The 18,531-nt window shown below is 35.4% G+C and overlaps 1 protein-coding gene across 1 annotated transcript in view; it reads right to left on the bottom strand.

Moving 5' to 3' along the window:
- Positions 1-18,531, bottom strand: part of WDR72 (WD repeat domain 72) — a 184,756-nt gene that overhangs the window by 119,876 nt on the left and 46,349 nt on the right. Inside the window, exon 13 of the mRNA XM_020893244.2 lies at positions 11,271-11,473. Within this exon, the coding sequence (XP_020748903.2) occupies positions 11,271-11,473 (203 nt within the window). The remainder of the gene's footprint in view (positions 1-11,270; positions 11,474-18,531) is intronic.

The raw sequence follows: 18,531 nt of genomic DNA, 5'->3' as shown, positions 1-18,531 counted from the left end.
ATGATTAGTACCAGTACAGCTAATCAGGACAGCTAACAACTTAATCAGATGTGGAATGTTCCAGAACTGGAAGAAGAGAGAAGTGATTCAGCAGTCACTCTGAGTTAGAATGATTCCATCTATAGGTAAAATTGTAAGATTGCCCTCAATAGTCTTAGACCATAGTGAAGCATATCTTCTTCCATTTACCCAACCAAATGGTAATCTAGCTACTGCCATGAAGGAATTGTGCTGATATAACTAAGGTTCCAAATCAGCTGACCTTAAGATAGGAAAATTATCTGCATTGTCCTGAGTTAATCACATTGAGTTTTTGAAAGCAGACTTTTTAATGGCTGGTGGCTAAGGGAGAAATCAGAGACTTAAGAGTACTAAATGAATTCCATTCATAAGAAGTTTTCCATTGCTGTCTTGAAGATGAAAAGGACTATATGGTAAGGAGTGTGTGCCCCCTCCCAGGTTGACAGTCAGCAAGAAAACAGGCACCCCGGTCCTATAACCACAAAGAACTAATTTCTGCCAATAACCTAAGCTTGCAAGAGGACATCAGCCTCAGATGATATAGTAATCGCAGCCCACATCTGGATTTTAGTCAGGTAAGACCCTGAACAAAGAAGCCAATGTCATACAGATTTCTGGCATAGGAGAAAGGTGATGTATTAAGTGTGTGTTCTAAGCTTTTACTTTTGTGGAAATTTGTTAAATAGAATTAGAAAAGCAAAAACACCATCATTTTTAAGTGTTCATGTGCAAGAAGCCAGAATGTTCATCAATGAGATCACTGGTTCCTAAAGAGGCAGCCTGGAAGGATGATGTATACTAAGCAGATTAATCAGACAGGGAAAAGAAAAATCAGAGCTCCAAGCAAAAGCTAAAACCTATCAACTAATCACAGCAAAGCCAGGGTATCCTGAAATTCAGGGACTATAAAAACCTCCAAAACCAAATTTTATTAATAGTATACAAGATCCCAAGCTTAGTTGGCAAAGAATGTTCAAGAAGATGGGGTGGGGAAGTGAAGAGAGAACAACACAGAAACTCAGCCATGAGAGAAATTTGGCAGGTCTGGCTACAGGGTCCATCAATCAGTGGATTCAACTCTGCTGGAACTAAGAAATCAGAGACAGGAACAAGAAAGTCTTGTTTCTGGCTCTGAACCCAATTTTATACGATTCACTCAAGACTGGGCTCCAAAATCCACCTAAGAAAGGAGAGAACGGATAATTTAACCACTTCTAGTCCTAATAGGCAACAATGCTAAAACTAGGAATAAAGGGTCTGATGAACCTGTCTCCTTCCACTTCTACTTTTTATGCATCCAAATTATTATTTTAGTTTAAGGAACAAAGAAAAGAAGACATTTGCTACCAGAGAGTAAATGGAGAGGGTCAAGTTTTGCATAATGAGACTGCTAATGGGAGCTGAGAAGAAAATAATAAAGGTGAGTACAACTTTGTATTTTGTAAGCTTTCATAATAGCATTAACCCTATTTGAAACCCTATTTGAAAACCATAATTTGAAAAGACACATGTACCCTAATGTTTGCTGCAGCACTATTTACAATAACCAGGACATGAAAGCAGCCTAGATGTCCATCAAGAGATGAATGGACAAAGAAGATGTGGTATATATATACAATGGAATATAACTCAGTCATAAAAAAAGAATGAAATTGAGTCCATTGAAGTAATGTGGATGAACCTAGAGCCTATCATACAAAGCGAAGTAAGTCAGAAAGAGAAAAACAAATATTGTGTATTAATGCATATACATGGAATCTAGAAAAATTGTACCAATAAACCTATTTGCAGGGCAGGAATAGAAGTGCAGATGTAGAGAACAGACTTGTGGACACAGGGAGGGGAAGAGAGGGAGGGACGAATTGAGAGAGTATCAATGACATATATGCACTACCACACGTAAAATAGATACCGAGTGGGAAGTTGCTATAGAACACAGGGAGTTCAGCTCAGTGCTCTGTGATGACCTAGAGGAGTGGAATGGGAGGTGGGACGGAGGCTTAAAGAGTGGAGATATATATGGCAAATTCACAGTTTGTACAGCAGAAATGTAACACTGTAAAACAATTATATCCCAATAAACAAAACTAAGATCATGGCACCTGGTCCCATCTCTTCATGGCAAATAGATGGGGAAACAGTGGAAACAATGGCTGACTTTATTTTTCTGGGCTCCAAAATCACTGTAGGTGGTGATTGCAGCCTTGAAATTAAAAGACGTTTACTCCTTGGAAGGAAAATTATGACCAATCTAGATAGCATATTAAAAAGCAGCAACATCACTTTGTCAACAAAGGTCCATCTATTCAAGGCTATAGTTTTTCTAGTGGTCATGTATGGATGTGAGAGTTGAACTATAAAGAAAGCTGAGCACAGAAGAATTGATGCTTTTGAACTGTGGTGTTGAAGACTCTTGAGAGTCCCTGGGACTGCAAGGAGATCCAACCAGTCCATCCTAAAGGAGATCAGTCCTGGGTGTTCACTGGAAGGACTGATGCTGAAGCTTAAACTCCAATACTTTGGCCACCTGATGCGAAGAGCTGACTCATTTGAAAAGACCCTGATGCTGGGAAAGATTGAGGGCAGGAGGAGAAGGGGATGACAGAAGATGAGATGGTTGGATGGCATCACTGACTCAATGGATGTGGGTTTGGGTGGACTCCGGGAGTTGGTGATGGATAGGGAGGCCTGGCATGCTGTGGTTCATGGGGTTGCAAAGAGTCAGACATGACTGAGTGACTGAACTGAATGGAAACAATTGTTATAAAAAATAAAATAAAAACCATCATGTCCCAGACATTATGTGAAAACAACAACAACAACAAAATAAAATTTTAGTTTTATTTGGATGTGCATGAAGTTAAACATGTATATAAGAAAGGCCTTGCTACCTAGCAGCCTCTTATGACCATTTAAAAAATATCTGGTAGGAATAATCATACATGGACTGAAAGCTTAGGGAGGATATTTCGATTTAGGACAAAACAACTATTTCCAGAGTATTGTGAGCTTCATAATATGTAGAAAATTACAAATAATGTAATTTATGTCATTATTTGTATTTAATGCCATGAATACCATATGAAGATACAGAGAACTAGTTGTACCTTCAGGATGTCACTATTAAAACCCAGTTTAGAAACCTGGATGAGAATATTAGCTGGATATATTTTTTTAAAATTTCATGCTTTTAGGTCCAATGAATAAAGCTAAAGTCTTAATACATTTTGTTTTTAGCAACTTAGGGGAAATATTCTGTGAGAATAGATGCTTTCTTTTATGAAAATCACTTCATGTTACATGTTTGCATTTGTTGGTCTCTTAGGGCCAGTTTCAATATAAGTCACTGGTACAGAAGTTAGTGCACCTGTTGGGATTCCTTTAAATGGGTCCAGTTAGTACTCTCAGTCAGTAAGTGATATGATCACAACTTTCAAAAAGAAAGTTTTTATTATATTTGTTTTCTTTCTAGTTATAAGCCATTAACCCTTTTAGTAAACTCAAAATCTGTATTTCTACAAACTTCATGATACCCTTCAAGGTATCATCAAAAACGGGATATAAACAGAGAATATTCCTGATGTCAGACAGTGACTTGGTTACCAAGGAAACTCCAAGCTTCTGTAAAGGGGTAACATTTACCATCACATTTTAGCCAGCAAATATGCTCAACAAGAGAACATCCAAATCCATTGAAGTGACTTTTCATCCCAGAAGATTCAGGCCTCTTTCAGTAAGTTGACTAGGTCGATCTTTAGATCCTACAAGAAGCTGGCCTTAACAACTTTGGAAAGTCACAGGGTTTTGTTTTTGTTTTTCGATTGCAACTGAAGAAAGAAAAGTAGGAAAGGACAGGAGAAATGAGAGAGAAACAAAAAGTCTCTAAATGGTTAAGGGTGTGTAATATGGTGTGTACATTATTACATAGTTCATACTTTCTAAAATATGTCCATAAAACTACTGATGATAATGGAGACAAATTAAAAAACATGCTTTAATAAATTATGCTACTCTGTCCCTAGATTAATCCAAATGCAAAATTAAAATGCCTGATATATTTAAACTTTATTCAAGTTTCCAAGCTAGAATTCTCACCCACAAGTTAATTGATGACTAAAATTGGAACATTTAATTAAAGAAGAAAGTTATAATCCTAGATTTCCATGTTTCTTACAGGGTTGATTAATATCATGGGGTGTGGGAAAAGCTACTGAGGTATATCTAGGCTAAATCTAGTACTAAAGAATAACATAAACATTTATTCAGTGAAAAGGTTTACTTTAGAATTAACAGAAGAGATAACAATTTGTAAAATCAACTAAAATCAAACCAGAACCAACGCTTCCTCTTGAAGAAATGAGAACTGCCTATCAGCAATTACAAAAACAGTAACACTGACCTTGAATCAGCCTTAAAGGTCTTAATACACAATTATATTATCAGCTTAATGAATTTTCAGTTGCTGTCTCAGTCACAAATTGAATAAATGCAGAGCTGATCAGTAATAGGAAGACAACTATTTTAACAGCTTTCACTGAAAGAGGCAATTGAAAAAGTACTCATTATACCAGCTTTTTTCATGTTAAAAATGATAGCTGTTTCAAATCCTGCTTAGCACACCTTAGATGAAAACTTAATGACATCTCAAGTAAACAATAAAAATTCAAAATAAAATTCAGTCAAAATTAGTAATTATCTAAATAAATTATATTTGCAATTTAAGTAAACTATATCTTCATCAGTCAGCTGAAGGGTTTTTATACCAGGAAATTTTTAAAACTAAATATCAGGATTCAAAGTAAACTCTTGAAATATATTCTCATCTTGAGTATATAATTTCACTTCCTCATCTGTATCTTAAATATAACAGCTAGCAACAGCAGAAAAACCGAATGAAAAAAGTCCTTGTGTGTGGTTACTGTAATTAACAGATTCAATATCTATTACTGCCAGTCAGGTATCATAGCAACCCTGTATTGCTGAAAACCGCTAGAAAAATCTTCAAAACCAGCAAGACTCTGCTTTAGGGAAATCTTCAACAACACAGGGGACATTACTGCTGTCAACATCTGTGGGTGTTGCTATGGGCACAGCCACAAAGAACCCTGCCATCTATACAAAAAGGTACACACACAGAGAAGATGGGAGGACACTGAAGATAAATTGATAAGAAAATAAAAAAGAAGAAATAATTGCACTGGCAATATACAATAGGCACACAATTTTGAGCCCATGTTTTACACTAATTCTTTTCTATTGTAGCTGGAGAATCCAAATTCAATTTAACTGTAATTGTGACTAAACATGAACCAGAGGGTGGAAATAATATCCTAAAACTCTGTACTTGTAACCATTTATCACATCTTAATTTGAAACTCAAAGAGAATTGCATTTAAAATAATATTTAAACTTCCACTTATAAACCCTTGATAGTCGTTTATAAATCTACAGAAGAGAAAAGAACAGGTTACCATGAACAAGAACCCAATATTGATTTTTCGGCAGTGCAGTAAGGCATCTCCATTCTATTTGGCTGCTGTCAAAGCCACTCTTTAACAGCTGGAGTCAAATTGCACTATTTACAGCAAGAGCCCTTGTCAAGTGGACCATAAGTAGCCTAACAATACACTATTCAAATGGCACTTTGCCACACAAATTGCTGACTTGATGAATAACCTATGTCAATGACTAAGGCTAATATAAAAGTTTCATTTTTATGAGAGGTTTTACATTCACACATTAAGCAAGCTTTCTTTGAAGAACTATTAGGCTATATATTTCAGGCCTTTGGACGCTGAAAATAATTAAAATCTGTTTAAATACATCAAGGGAACTTGACAACATTAATATGGATCTGGTGTTAACTACATTTGTCACACAGTCAGAACAGTGCCCTTCTGTTCCTGGCACTCCCCACCGGCGCGTGCAGCACAATGCCGGACTCAGACCAGCCGCGCACCGTGAAATAGAAGCATTTTCCTTCTGTGCCTTGATTTACATGGCCAACAAATGTTTAGATACACGCAAGGCTTTGAAGTCCTGTAAGGAAATCCAGGGTTGCTTCTGTGTGCAAGGCAGACAGCTGGACTCATTTTAATAGTGCCGCTCCTAGTTTTCATAGAGACTCTGAGACCTCCTGAATTAGTTTTGGAACAAAGCTGAGATATGCTTTTCAGAGTTTTCCTCAACATTGAGGGAACTTTCTATCAAAAGTGCTTAAACTCACACCACAAAGTGAGAAAGGAGATATCCTTCATAAAACAACGACAAAAAATTACATATTACAGAAATTTTTTGACTTGATAGTTAATATATAAAATGCTTATGAGAAATGGCTATACTCTGTTAAAGACTTGCATCACCTCACATGTGTTCAAAAAGTAAATGGCCTGTATTTCTCCTCTATTGTATATTTCTTTATTCTATCTCACCAGGAATGGTGATATCATTTAGGCACTAAGTTTTAAGCTGGGATTCTTCCAAACTCTTCCAAACAAAAATCTTAATTCAATGTTTATAGACAGATTCCTATGCTTTCATGAAGGGCTTATATGTCTAGTAATAAAAATCTGTTCCCTTTTAAAATGACATAAAATTGATGCAAAATATTATCTATTAGAAAAAATAGTCATATGCTGCTTATTATATTAAAAATAGTATACTAAAAATTATTAGTCAAAAATATGAAAATTATCATTCTATACTGAGGATTTATTCTTATATAACATAATTATTTTCAAATAAATACTATTTTTTCTTTTTTGTAATAATAATTTTGATAGTATCTTATAGATAGTTTAGTGAAAACAGAATTAATCTGCAACATGTAATATTTCCACAATGAATTGTTATTTCATATTGATACACATAAATTTTCAGGAGAAAATTTCAAATTCCACCATCAAGAAACAACTCTAGTTCCATTTTGATTATGTTTTTTGGGTCATAAAATGTAGAAGAACTAATGTTCCACTTTACTAAAGTAATAAGTAGTACTGGGATCCAGTTCTCTATTGGGGACCTACCAGTACACCATCTGTGTTTTACAGGAGGTAGCAAGATAAAGTTCTAATAAGATTTTTCAGCAAATGTCACCAAACAGGCATCACTCTAAAGTCAACTAAAGATTAAAAAAATCCAAACATATTTCTCAAAAGCTTAATTGGAAGATATGTAAATGGATTATTTATAACCAATTTTATATATTTAGATAATGATGCATATTTAAGTACATTATTTAAAGAAAATTTTACTTTAAAAAATCTCACTTGGGTTAGAGTATATAATGCACACATTTGTTTCCTACAAAGGGCAGATTTTCAAACATATGAATTCCATTAATGCTGTCAGGGAACAGAGTGATACAAGGTCTTTTGGATTATACTCCTCATAGTTGAGAAGAAGCTGGGATAAGTTGCTTTATTAAAAATTTAGATATCTAGGGAGATGGTAGGTATTGGCTATATTGTCAGTACTCCTCCAAGTACCTCATGATTTCCAAGTCTAGAAAGGGCTGACTAGATCAGAAATTGGCAAATATGGGCAGTGAGTATCAAATCTGGTCCACTGCCTGTTTTTGTAAATAAAATTTTATCTAAACATAGCCACATTCATTTGTTTAAGAATTGTCTATGGTGGCTTCTGTGTTAACTGAGTTAAATGGTTCAAATAGCAAAATATGGCCTACAAAGCCTAAAATATTTACCATCTGGTCCTTTACAAATATGTTTGCTTGTCTGTGGTCTAGTTCAACATTTGTCCCTAAATATTTCAACATAAATAAAATGCAAATTACATGTGTAATTTTAAAATGCCTAATAGCCATATTGAAAAAAATAAAAGGAAACAGGTGAAATTGGTTTTAGTAACATATTTTATCTAAGCCTACATATCCAAAATATCATTTTAACATATAGTGCTAACCAAATTTCAAATGCTCAATAGCTATGTATGATTAATGACTGTCATATTAAACCTTGTAACTTTAAGTAAGCAACCAGTTGGAGCTTTTGGGGACCTGTTCTACAGGAAATCAGTTTTTTGTTTTTTTTTTTAAAGACATTTCCAGGACATTACAATCAGTCTAAATTGTGGCAGTTAAAAAATCCTGTTTATTTATTTATTTTTTCACTCATTTTACAGACAATAAGTGCAGAAAGAAAAATTTAAAACCAGCCAACTGACTAACAGACAAAAAGGACTTCCCTCATTAAAATCTGATGAGGTTAACAAAGAGTTCTGCCATGTAGAGATGATTTTAGTAAGGTTGTTTATTTTCTACCTTAAAGCTAAATTCCTCCCACTGCAATTTAAACAGTTTCTATCTTATTTTATCCTCAGCAGAATCTAAGAAAAGCAGTTCCCCATCACTAATATGATATTGTATTCCTTTAAATCCTTTAAGACTCTGGCCCTCTCCTAGCCGCAAAGATTTTTCTTTATCTAGCTGCACATAATCGACTCCTCTAGCATGTCAAATTGGACCCATTTTTAAAATGTTTTATTGTATTTGTTGTTCTCTTTAAAACCTTTCCCTAAATCTATATGCATTCTTCAAATGCAAGAAGGAAAAGTGAATACAGAATCCTAATAAATGCCAAATATTGCCAAACACAAAGAACTCACCACACATATTACATGTTGTTCTTCCATTTAAACAATTCATGGTACCATTTGAAAATATTTCACTTGTGTCTCACTGAAGTCTACATCAAAAAATTCTGAAATACACAGTAACCCTACATATTTCTAAATTTCAGACTTACTGTCTTTTTCCCCAGCTCTGAAATGAGTGTGATTTAATCCCTCTTCTTTAAATCTGACTTTTTTTCTTATGAAAACTAATAAAGCATATAATAAAAATTTTATTATATTAACAAAAAGGAGGATGGGGAATTTATAAGCATTCTTGAAATTTTATGCTTATCAAATTTATCAATAAAAGATTAAGATAGGGACTTCCCTTGTGGCCCTGTGGCTAAGACTCCACACTCTCAAAGTAGGGGAATTCGATCCCTGGTCAGGGAACTAGATCCCGTATGCTGCAACTGAGAGTTCGCATGCTATAACTGAAGATCCTGCATGCCGCAACTAAACTGATGCAGCCCCCTCCCCCCCAAAAATTAAGATAAAACAGTCTTAAAGGCTTAAATCTAGGAGGATGAGATGAAGATATGTAGTACATAATTGGAGAAGCTATAACTTATGAGAACACAAATAAAAATATCTCTACTTAACAGTTAGCTCAATAAGAGAAGTATAGCATATAGAACAAAGGAGGTGATAGTCCTGTCTAATTCAATTCTCCAGCTCTGTAGAGAGTAAAAATTGGAGATTATAGTCATCCAGGTAAAGGGTAGCAGCTAGGAAATAAAGTTGGAATCAACCTAAGAGTAGGAAAACAAGACCCCAGGATTTTATTACCTTTTGGAGTCAAAAGACAGAAACAAAATTACATAAAGAAATATATACTGTTATCACCACCTAAAAGGTAGCTCTGAAGTCCTCCAAGAAACTGAATGAAATAGCAATCAGCTTACCTTCTGGGAATTAAACTAGTAAAAAAGGCACTTGATAAATGAGATATGCTCTGGCAGACCCTAGGCACCTGACATGCATGAGTCAAGAGACATATCCAAGTTCCCATCTACTGTTCTAGCATATAATTTCCACTATAAGACACACATTCTATTGTGAACAAAAAGCAACAAAGTCACATTAAGATGGAATACATGGCAGTCTGACGGTCTTACTCACTGGGCTTTGATTACCTCCGTCTTAAAATACATAATAGAAGTGTGGTTCAATCTCCCACTTAGGAGAGACTAAGACTCTATCACTTTCAACTTCAGTTATGAATGTTAAAAATTTTAGTATATTGATATAATTGTCCTTGTAAAACATGACTCCTTAGGAATTCCTTGGGAGTCTAGTGGTTAAGGCCCTGAGCTTCCACTGCAGGGGGCACAGGTTGGATCTTTGGTCAGGGAAATAAGGTCCCACTTTCTACACAGGGCCAAAAAGCAAACAAAAACCCCATGATTTCTTTAAATAAGAACATGAAAAACAGATTTGAAAAATCTGAAAACAATTATATTCACAGAAAAAGAAATGGAAAAAAAAAAAGCTGCAGCCAAATCGCTGGTTTTAACATCTGCAGGAGAAAGCATAAAAGTAGGTGGCCTAAATGGAGTCTGGAAGAGGGAAATAAAAATTTTAAAATTTTTCAGTGTATACCAGTCTTGACCAATAGAGACAGTACCCTGATGGGGTGACAGCAAACATTGCATTAGCTTTTAAGAGCTCAGGGCTCTGACTTGAAGCCCATCAAGGAACCCTCTGTTAAAATTCCACCTCCCCATTCTCCCCTATGCTATGTAGCTCTGCTATAGTGAGACTGTGCTGAGCAATGAACTGCAGTCATATTTATCATTGTAAATTAAATAACTGTCATTCTAGATTACGTATTCATTTCTTGGGTGTTTTGTTAGTGTGATTCAGTTCTCAAAAGATTGACAAACACTGACCTCACTGATAAAATCTAAATCTCGTCTTTAAACCTAAAAAGGTGATGCTCATATGCTGGTGCCTCCACCCCCACCCCTGCAGCTTTGAGGCACAGTTTAGCAGCCATTTTAAAGATGACACATCCTCTCACTACATATATATATATATATATATATATATATATATATATATATAGTTTTTTTTCCACTTAGGTATTTCACCTCTTAATTTGCTTATCACAAATAAAAACAAAAAGACATCAGAAAAATTAGATCATTGAATTCTTTTGATACACTTAGCATCTCTAGGATCATCGGCATATCAGAATTCTAAGCCTTATTTAACACACAATGATGGAGTTCGTGTGAAACTCAAACTCCACAAACAATGATGGAGTTGTGTGGGAAAAAAAAAAGGAACCAGACCACAGAATATAGGTTTCCACCCCCCTTTCATTAAAAACCATCTAGAATTCAAGAATTCATATAAAATTGGCTCAATATTGATAAGCCAGATAAGTCTTCATCAAAAAAAGAATGCTATACTCATTCAAAAATAATAATCACTCAAAAACTTCTCCCAATTTACCCAAGGTGGCTTGGAAGGCATGTCTGGTAGATACAATCATCTCTGAGTTGTTATCTTTGTGCTGATTTTTAATGGGCATATATTGATGAAAGCGCATTACTTCTTACTTGGGGTTGGTAATGTTTACTGTGAGCAGCAGCTTGATTTGAACTTACCTTACATGAAGACTCCACCTGCAGACCAGGGCAAGGTATTGGCCCAAACTGGGACAAGTTGGAAGACCTCTGTTCTACACTTTTGTGCTTATGTGTCTCTGAGGCCACTGGAAGTATAGAGTCAGGCTTTGGAAGTTGTGAATCATCACAACAATTAAGAATAATCTTCGCTCTTTCTCCCATTTCATGTCTTTCCAAAGTGCCTGAAAAACAAGATTAGAAATAAAAATTTATGCAAAATATTTATCCCCAAAGAATGAAAAGAAGAAACCATTCTTAACAGAAAAATCACAATTCTTTCAGTCACCATGCCTTACTATCTCCTTGCAACCAAAGGACAGCCTGGAGCCTCCTCTAAATTATCAAATCATCGTTTTATAAAGGCTAAAATTATAGACTTGAGACACTCATATTCCTCTTTGTGCTCTTTCATCCACTGAAATCAACAGAGCATTCAATAGTCGTTAACAGTAAAATCTCCTACTTATTATACAGTATGCAAGTGATCAATAACAAACAACTATGGAATATTTTAGTGCTGTCCCCTAGTGTTCCAACTCACAAACAACAGAGAATCCACAGTGCTTTGCTTGGGTTCCTAACCTTAAAATGTTTCTATTGATAATACAGCATTTAAGTGAATAGGGGGAATAAGAATGCAGATGCCTGATGCCTTCATCTTCAGCAGTTCAGGCCTCTCTAGGGTTTTGTGGCTGGTGATGGTATTGCTGATACTGTTGCTTATACATTTTGGCTTTTATTTCTTATTCTGTTAGGAGAGAAAAAAATTATTTTGCCCTCTTCTCTGACATTCTTATAGTTTCAGAATTTAAAGGTACTAACGAGTGGAGTTTAAAGTTAAAAGAAACAAGTATAAAATGAGCAAAAGCATCAGAAAAGAATTTGCAGTGTTTTTATAAAATACATTGTCATAACACTCAGTGAAATCTCAATAAATATCAATTAATCATGACCACTGTCTCATATCAGTTATGAATTCATTTTATTACTCATACTATATTAAATATATACCCTATATCCTATTAAATAAACTGGCGAAGGAAAATTACCTTTACATAGAATATAAACACAAAATTTTAATTATTATTCCTTTCCTACCAATGAAGAAAGAAGCAGTTGTACAATAATATTTGCAAAGAAGGAAAAAGATCATTCTTATTGATAGTATTAAGAAAAAATAAATTTAAAGTAATTACAATAAGAAAATAGAAATAATGCTTCTATACCCCTATGTCTTTAGATTACATAGGTAGAGTTGAAGCTTATGACTATTGAAACCTTACTCATTTCTCCTCTCTTCCGGTATCTTTCCTTTTCAGCAACAAACTACCTTGAGTTAGTACTTTGGATTCTGAATCATTAATAGCTACTCTTCTAAAATATTGGGCAGAAATTTAGTCTCTGGTCTTTTAACCGTGATATCTTTTCACTACCACATTTCTTCATTAATGAATTAATGTCTTTAACGTATATATCTTACAAATGTTATTTCTCTAGAGTTTCCTTTTCCATCAAGATAGATACACCTTCAAGTAAAGCAGGCAGCAACACCAAGAAAATCTTTGCTGTTAAGGATGACAATAAGAAGAGTTTCTCAAACCAAAGATAACAGTTATTACTACAGCTATTATTACTTTCTAAAAATAACTGCATCCAGAACTTGTAGCTGAAACATCGAGAATACACTGTCTTTGTGGAGGAGTCTCTTTGAATATGACGTCACCATGGATAGTTTTTTCTCATAAGTTTTCTGTGACTACTCAAACTATAATACGGAGTGAAAAAGAATGACTCAAGCCTACTCCCCCTGGAGTTACGGATAATCTAATGGAATCTAATGGCAGTGTGGAGGCAAGGAACACCTGAAAATTAATTTGTTATAATATTTAAAGTAACACGTAAGTTCCTTCCACTCCAAAATAAAAACTTCCACTCTAACAAATATGGAGCAATAATTTTGTGAGCATTAGTTCCCACTCTGACTAATTATTAAATATTCAAGATGATTAGGAGCTTCCCAGGTGGCGCTAGTGGTAAAGAACCTGCCTGCCAATGCAGGAGATGTAATGTAAGAGATGGAGGTTCGATCCCTGGGTGGGGAAGATCACCTTGAGAAGGGTCTGCCAACCCACTCCAGTATTCTTGCCAGGAGAATCCCATGGACAGAGGAGCGTGGCAGGTTACAGTCCATAGAGTCACACAGAGTTGGAAATGACTAAAGGGACTTAGCATGCAGGATGATTAGATTATTTTGTTTCAAAGAACTAGTTGAAGCACAAATGTGGTAAGGAGAGTGGTTAGAGTGAGTTGATTTCTTCAAAAGTTACCACAGACAAATGATTGTCTTTTTATTCTCAAATGGCTACAAAAAATGTATTTGCTTAATTATAATGACATTCTTCAAGGCATATCTACTTTCTCTTTTTCCTTTTTAATTGAAGTACAGTTGGTGTATGATATTTTATAGGTTACAGGTGTACAATATAGTGATTCACCATTCTTCAAGATTATATTCAATTTATAGTTATTATGAAGTATTGGCATGTTCCCTGGGTTGTACAATATATACTTGTAATTTATTTTATACCTAATAGTTTGTACCTCTTAATCCCCTACACCTATATGGCTTCTTTCTTCTAACCTGTCCCCAATGGTAACCACTAGTTTGTTGTCTATATCTGTGTTTGCTTCTTTTTTATTATATTTACTAGTTCGTTGTGTTTTTTAGATTCTATATAAGTGTTACCATGCAGTATTTGTTTTTTTCTGTCTGACTTATTTCACCTAGCATAATACCCTCCAAATCCATCTATGTTGCTGCAAATGGCAAAATTTCATTCTTTTTTATGGCTGGAGTAGTATTCCATTGTATGTATATGCCACATTTTCTTTATCCTTTCATTTGTTGATGGACATTTAGGTTGCTTCCATATATTGGCAGTTAATAAAGCTGTTATGGACATCAAGGAGCATGTATCTTTTCAAATTAATGATTTTGTTTTTCTCAGATATATGCCCAGGAGTGGAATTGTTGGGTCATATGGTAGTTCTGGGCTTCCCAGGTGGCTCAGTTGGTAAAGAATCCACCTGCAATGCAGGAGATGCAGGAGAAGTGTGTTCGATCCTTGGGTTGGGTTCATCCCCTGGAGAAGGCAATGGCAACCCACTCTAGTATATTTGCCTGGAGAAACCCATGGACAGAGGAGCCTGGCAGGCTACAGTTCATGGGGTTGCAAAGAGTCAGACATGACTGAAGTGACTGAGCACACACGCATGGTAGTTTTATTTTTAGCTTTTTAAGAAACTTCATACAGTTTTCTACAGTCATTGCATTAATTTACATTTCCAACATCAGTTCACAAATGTTCCCCTTTCTCCAGATCCTTGCCAACATTTGTTATTTGTGGTCTTTTTTCATGACAGGCATTCTGACAAGTGTGAGGTTATATCTCATTGTGGTTTTGATTTATATTTCCCTGATGATTAGCAGTGTTGAAAAATCTTTTCATGTGTATGGCCATCTACATGTTCTCTTTGGGAAAATGTCTACTCAGTTCTTTGACTATTTTTTAACCCATTTTTTAATGTTGACTTGTATAAGCTGTTTATATATGTGGATGTTAACCCCTTTTCAGTCATATTATTTGCAAATATTTTCTCCCATTCAGTAAGTTGTCTTTTTGTCTGTTTATGATCTCCTTTGCTGTAAAAGATTTTAAGTTTAATTAGATTGCATTTGTTTAGTTTTGATTTTATTCTCCTTGCTTTAGGAGACAGATCCAAAAACAGTATTGCTATGATTTATGTCAGCGTCCTAGGCACAGCATAAGAGGAAAAAAATAGAAATCCTAAGGAAAGAAAGAAATAAACTGTCACTGTTTACAAATGATGTGAGAGTATACATAAAAAATTCTAAAGATGCCACCAGAAAACTACAAGAGCTCATCAACGAAATCAGTAAACTTGCAGGATACAAAATTAAATGTACAGAAATCTGTTGCATTTCTATACAGTAATGATGAACTGCCAGAAAGAGAAATAAAGGAAACTACCTCATTTATCATCATATCAAAAATAATAAGATACTTAGGAATAAACCTACCTCAAGAGGTAAAAGGCCTATATTCAGAAAACTGTAAGACGCTGATAAAAATAATTGAAGATGACCTAAATAGAAAGATACACCTTATTCTTGGGTTGAAAGAATATTGTCAAAATGACTATACTCCTCAAGGCAGTCTACAGATTCAATGTAATCCCTATCAAAATATGAAGGACATTTTTCACAGAACTAGAACAAATAATCTTAAAATTTGTATGGAAATACAGAAGAATCTAAACATAGCCAAAACAATCTTGAGAAAGAAGAATACAGCAGGAGGAATCATGTCCCCCTAAATTCAGGCTATAGTATAAAACTACAGTAACCAAAACAGTATGTTACTGGCACAAAAACAGAAATATAGATCAGTAGAGCATAATAGAGAATCCAGAAGTATACTCATGCACTTATAGTCAATTAATCTATGACAAAGGAGACAAGAATATACAATGGGAAAAAGACAATCTCTTCAGTAAGCAGTGCTGGAAAAACTGGGCAGCTACACCTTAAAGAATGAAATTAGAACACTACTTAACACCATACACAGAAATAAACTCAAAATGGATTAAAGACCTTAATATATCAGAACCCATAAATTGCATTCTGGAAATTTTAAGCTGATTTTCTAATAAATTCAGAACAATAATTTTCATCAAAACCCTGACAGTGGAAAGACAGGGATTCCCATGTATTCCAGTTACCAATTTATTGACTCTTAGTTCTAAATTCACACTTTATTGTCTGCTCTGGAAATGGATATAGGTTTTTAAAATATTTTTCCTTTAATAGCTGGAGCAGTGTTAACCTTTGTAGATAAAAGGGTGCTGTAAGGATCTAGTAGAAGAGAGAGTTTTTCTTCTCTGATCTGGGGCAGCCTGGCTGGCTTCTTCCCCAGAACCAGACTCCTGCAGTGCATGTCAGCCAGCAGATAGCAGCTTCACTTGGCACAGTCTCTGCCTGGTTTTATGACAGAGTGCCTCCAGCGAGGCATCTGCCTGTGAACTGCTTTCCCTAGTCCCCTAGTGGGCATATTTCTGGCAAGTTACACCACACCACAGCAGCTCCTCTACCATCCAGTGACCTCAGCTGTGACCAAGGTCAGGATCATAGCTTGGGGGTGGGGCAAGCGCTTCCTTGTGCAGTTATCTCAGCTGCTGAGTGATGACTGCTCCTTAAATCTACTATTCCTATATTCTTTAGAGTTTTCTTTAGTTCTTATTAACCTATTCCTCCCACTGAAATTCTTTATGGTGGTTACTAATTTTTAATGTTAAATGATCTCTGTTCAAATTACTATGTCGTTTCTCTCTCCTGATTAGATCTTGATTAATATATCATGATGGCGAAAGAGGAGAGTGAAAAAAGCTGGCTTGAAAGTCAACTTTAAAAACTAAGATCAGGGCATCTGGCCCCATCAGTTCATGGCAAATAGAAGGGGAAAAAGTGGAAGCAGTGACATATTTTATTTTCTTGGGCTCCAAAATCACTGTGGATTTTGACTGCAGCCATGAAATAAAAAGATGCTTGCTCCTTGGAAGGAAAGCCATGACAAACCTAGACAGTGTTTTAAAAAACAGAGACATCATTTTTTCCAAAAAAGGTGTGTATAGTCAAAGTCAAAGCTATGATTTTTACAGCAGTCATATACAGATGTGAGAGCTGGATCATAAAGAAATCTGAGCACTGAGGAATTGGTGCTTTTGAACTGTGATATTGGAGAAGACTCTTGAGAGTCCCTTGGACTGCAAGGAGATCAGACCAGCCATCTTAAAGGAAATCAAGCCTGAATATTCATTGGAAGGACTGATGCTGAAGCTGAAGCTCTGATACTTTGGCCATCTGAGGCCAAGAGTTGACTCATTGGAAAAGACCCTGATTCTGGAAAAGACTGAAGGCAAAAGAAGAAGAGGGCAACAGAGAATGAGATGGTTAGATAGCATTACCACCTCAATGGACATGAATATGAGCAAACTCCAAAGGATAGTAGAGGACAGGGAAGTCTGACCTGCTACAGTCTATGGGATCTCAGAGAGTTGGACACGACTTAGCAACTGAACAATAACATCAATATATCATGGGTAAATCACTTCTGATGCAGAATTTTCCTTTCAATATATTTCTGAAATTATGGGACATATTCCTGAAATTATGAACATAAGTTCAGGGATATACTTAAATTGTTAATGTATAGGAGAGGGCATGACCCAAAGGAGGTTGAACACAGGATGGCTTTTCAACTCTAATAAGCTGCCTTTGGCAAGAACAGAATAGTCACTACTGCCTAGAATAGTCACTACTGCCTAAAGTATCAGAAACTGAAGGCTTATGAAACTGCTTAATTCAACTTCCAATTTCAGAGGAACCTTTCTTTTTCAAAGTGAAAAAAAAAAGTGAAAAGTGAAAGGATTAGGTTCTGAGTCATGTCCAACCCTTTGTGACCCATCAGGCTCCTCTGTCCATGAAATTTTCTAGGCAAGACTGCTAGAGTGGGTAAGCCATTCCCTTCTCCAAAGTGAACTCCATGATAATTAGGATTTTTTTCCTTTTGCAGTGTACTACGTCAAGAATATGATTTAACTCACACCTTATCTTCATTTGGATCCATCTGAATATGATGTAGGGACACATGTGAGTTAAATATTATTCAAAGTCACAATACCATTTCTTCCCTCAAAGTAGATGTTGTGTAAAAAATACCATAAAATCTACTCCTCATAAAATATTCATTGTATAAAATACCTTTCATAAATATCTTACATTTTACCCTATTGCTTTGTTTTTAATGAGCTTTTATACAATTTGTTTTAATCCTAACTATACAACAGTACATTAGAGAATGGAAACAATCATAAGAGAGCTTAGAAAAATTAACATGCTAACAGAAAGTGAAGAAAAGATGGCCCTGGCCAGTATTCCAGCAGTTATCACTGATCCAAAATTACGTATTCCTCAAGAAGCCAATGCACAGAAACATAAAAAACAGCCAAGCCTCTTTGCAGAGCCTAGGTCCATATTGACAATATCTCCACATGTATAGCCTGCTTTCATCACTTAGTGAAAACACTGCACAACATCTTTAGTTACATTTGCACCAAATGTGAAAAGAAACATCACTAACTACATTTTACACCAAAACTT

The sequence above is a fragment of the Odocoileus virginianus genome, chromosome 6 (genome assembly GCF_023699985.2).
Source record: "Odocoileus virginianus isolate 20LAN1187 ecotype Illinois chromosome 6, Ovbor_1.2, whole genome shotgun sequence".
Taxonomy (NCBI): domain Eukaryota; kingdom Metazoa; phylum Chordata; class Mammalia; order Artiodactyla; family Cervidae; genus Odocoileus; species Odocoileus virginianus.
Note: the sequence above shows the minus strand (reverse complement) of the source record. Positions and strands in the feature narration are given on the sequence as shown.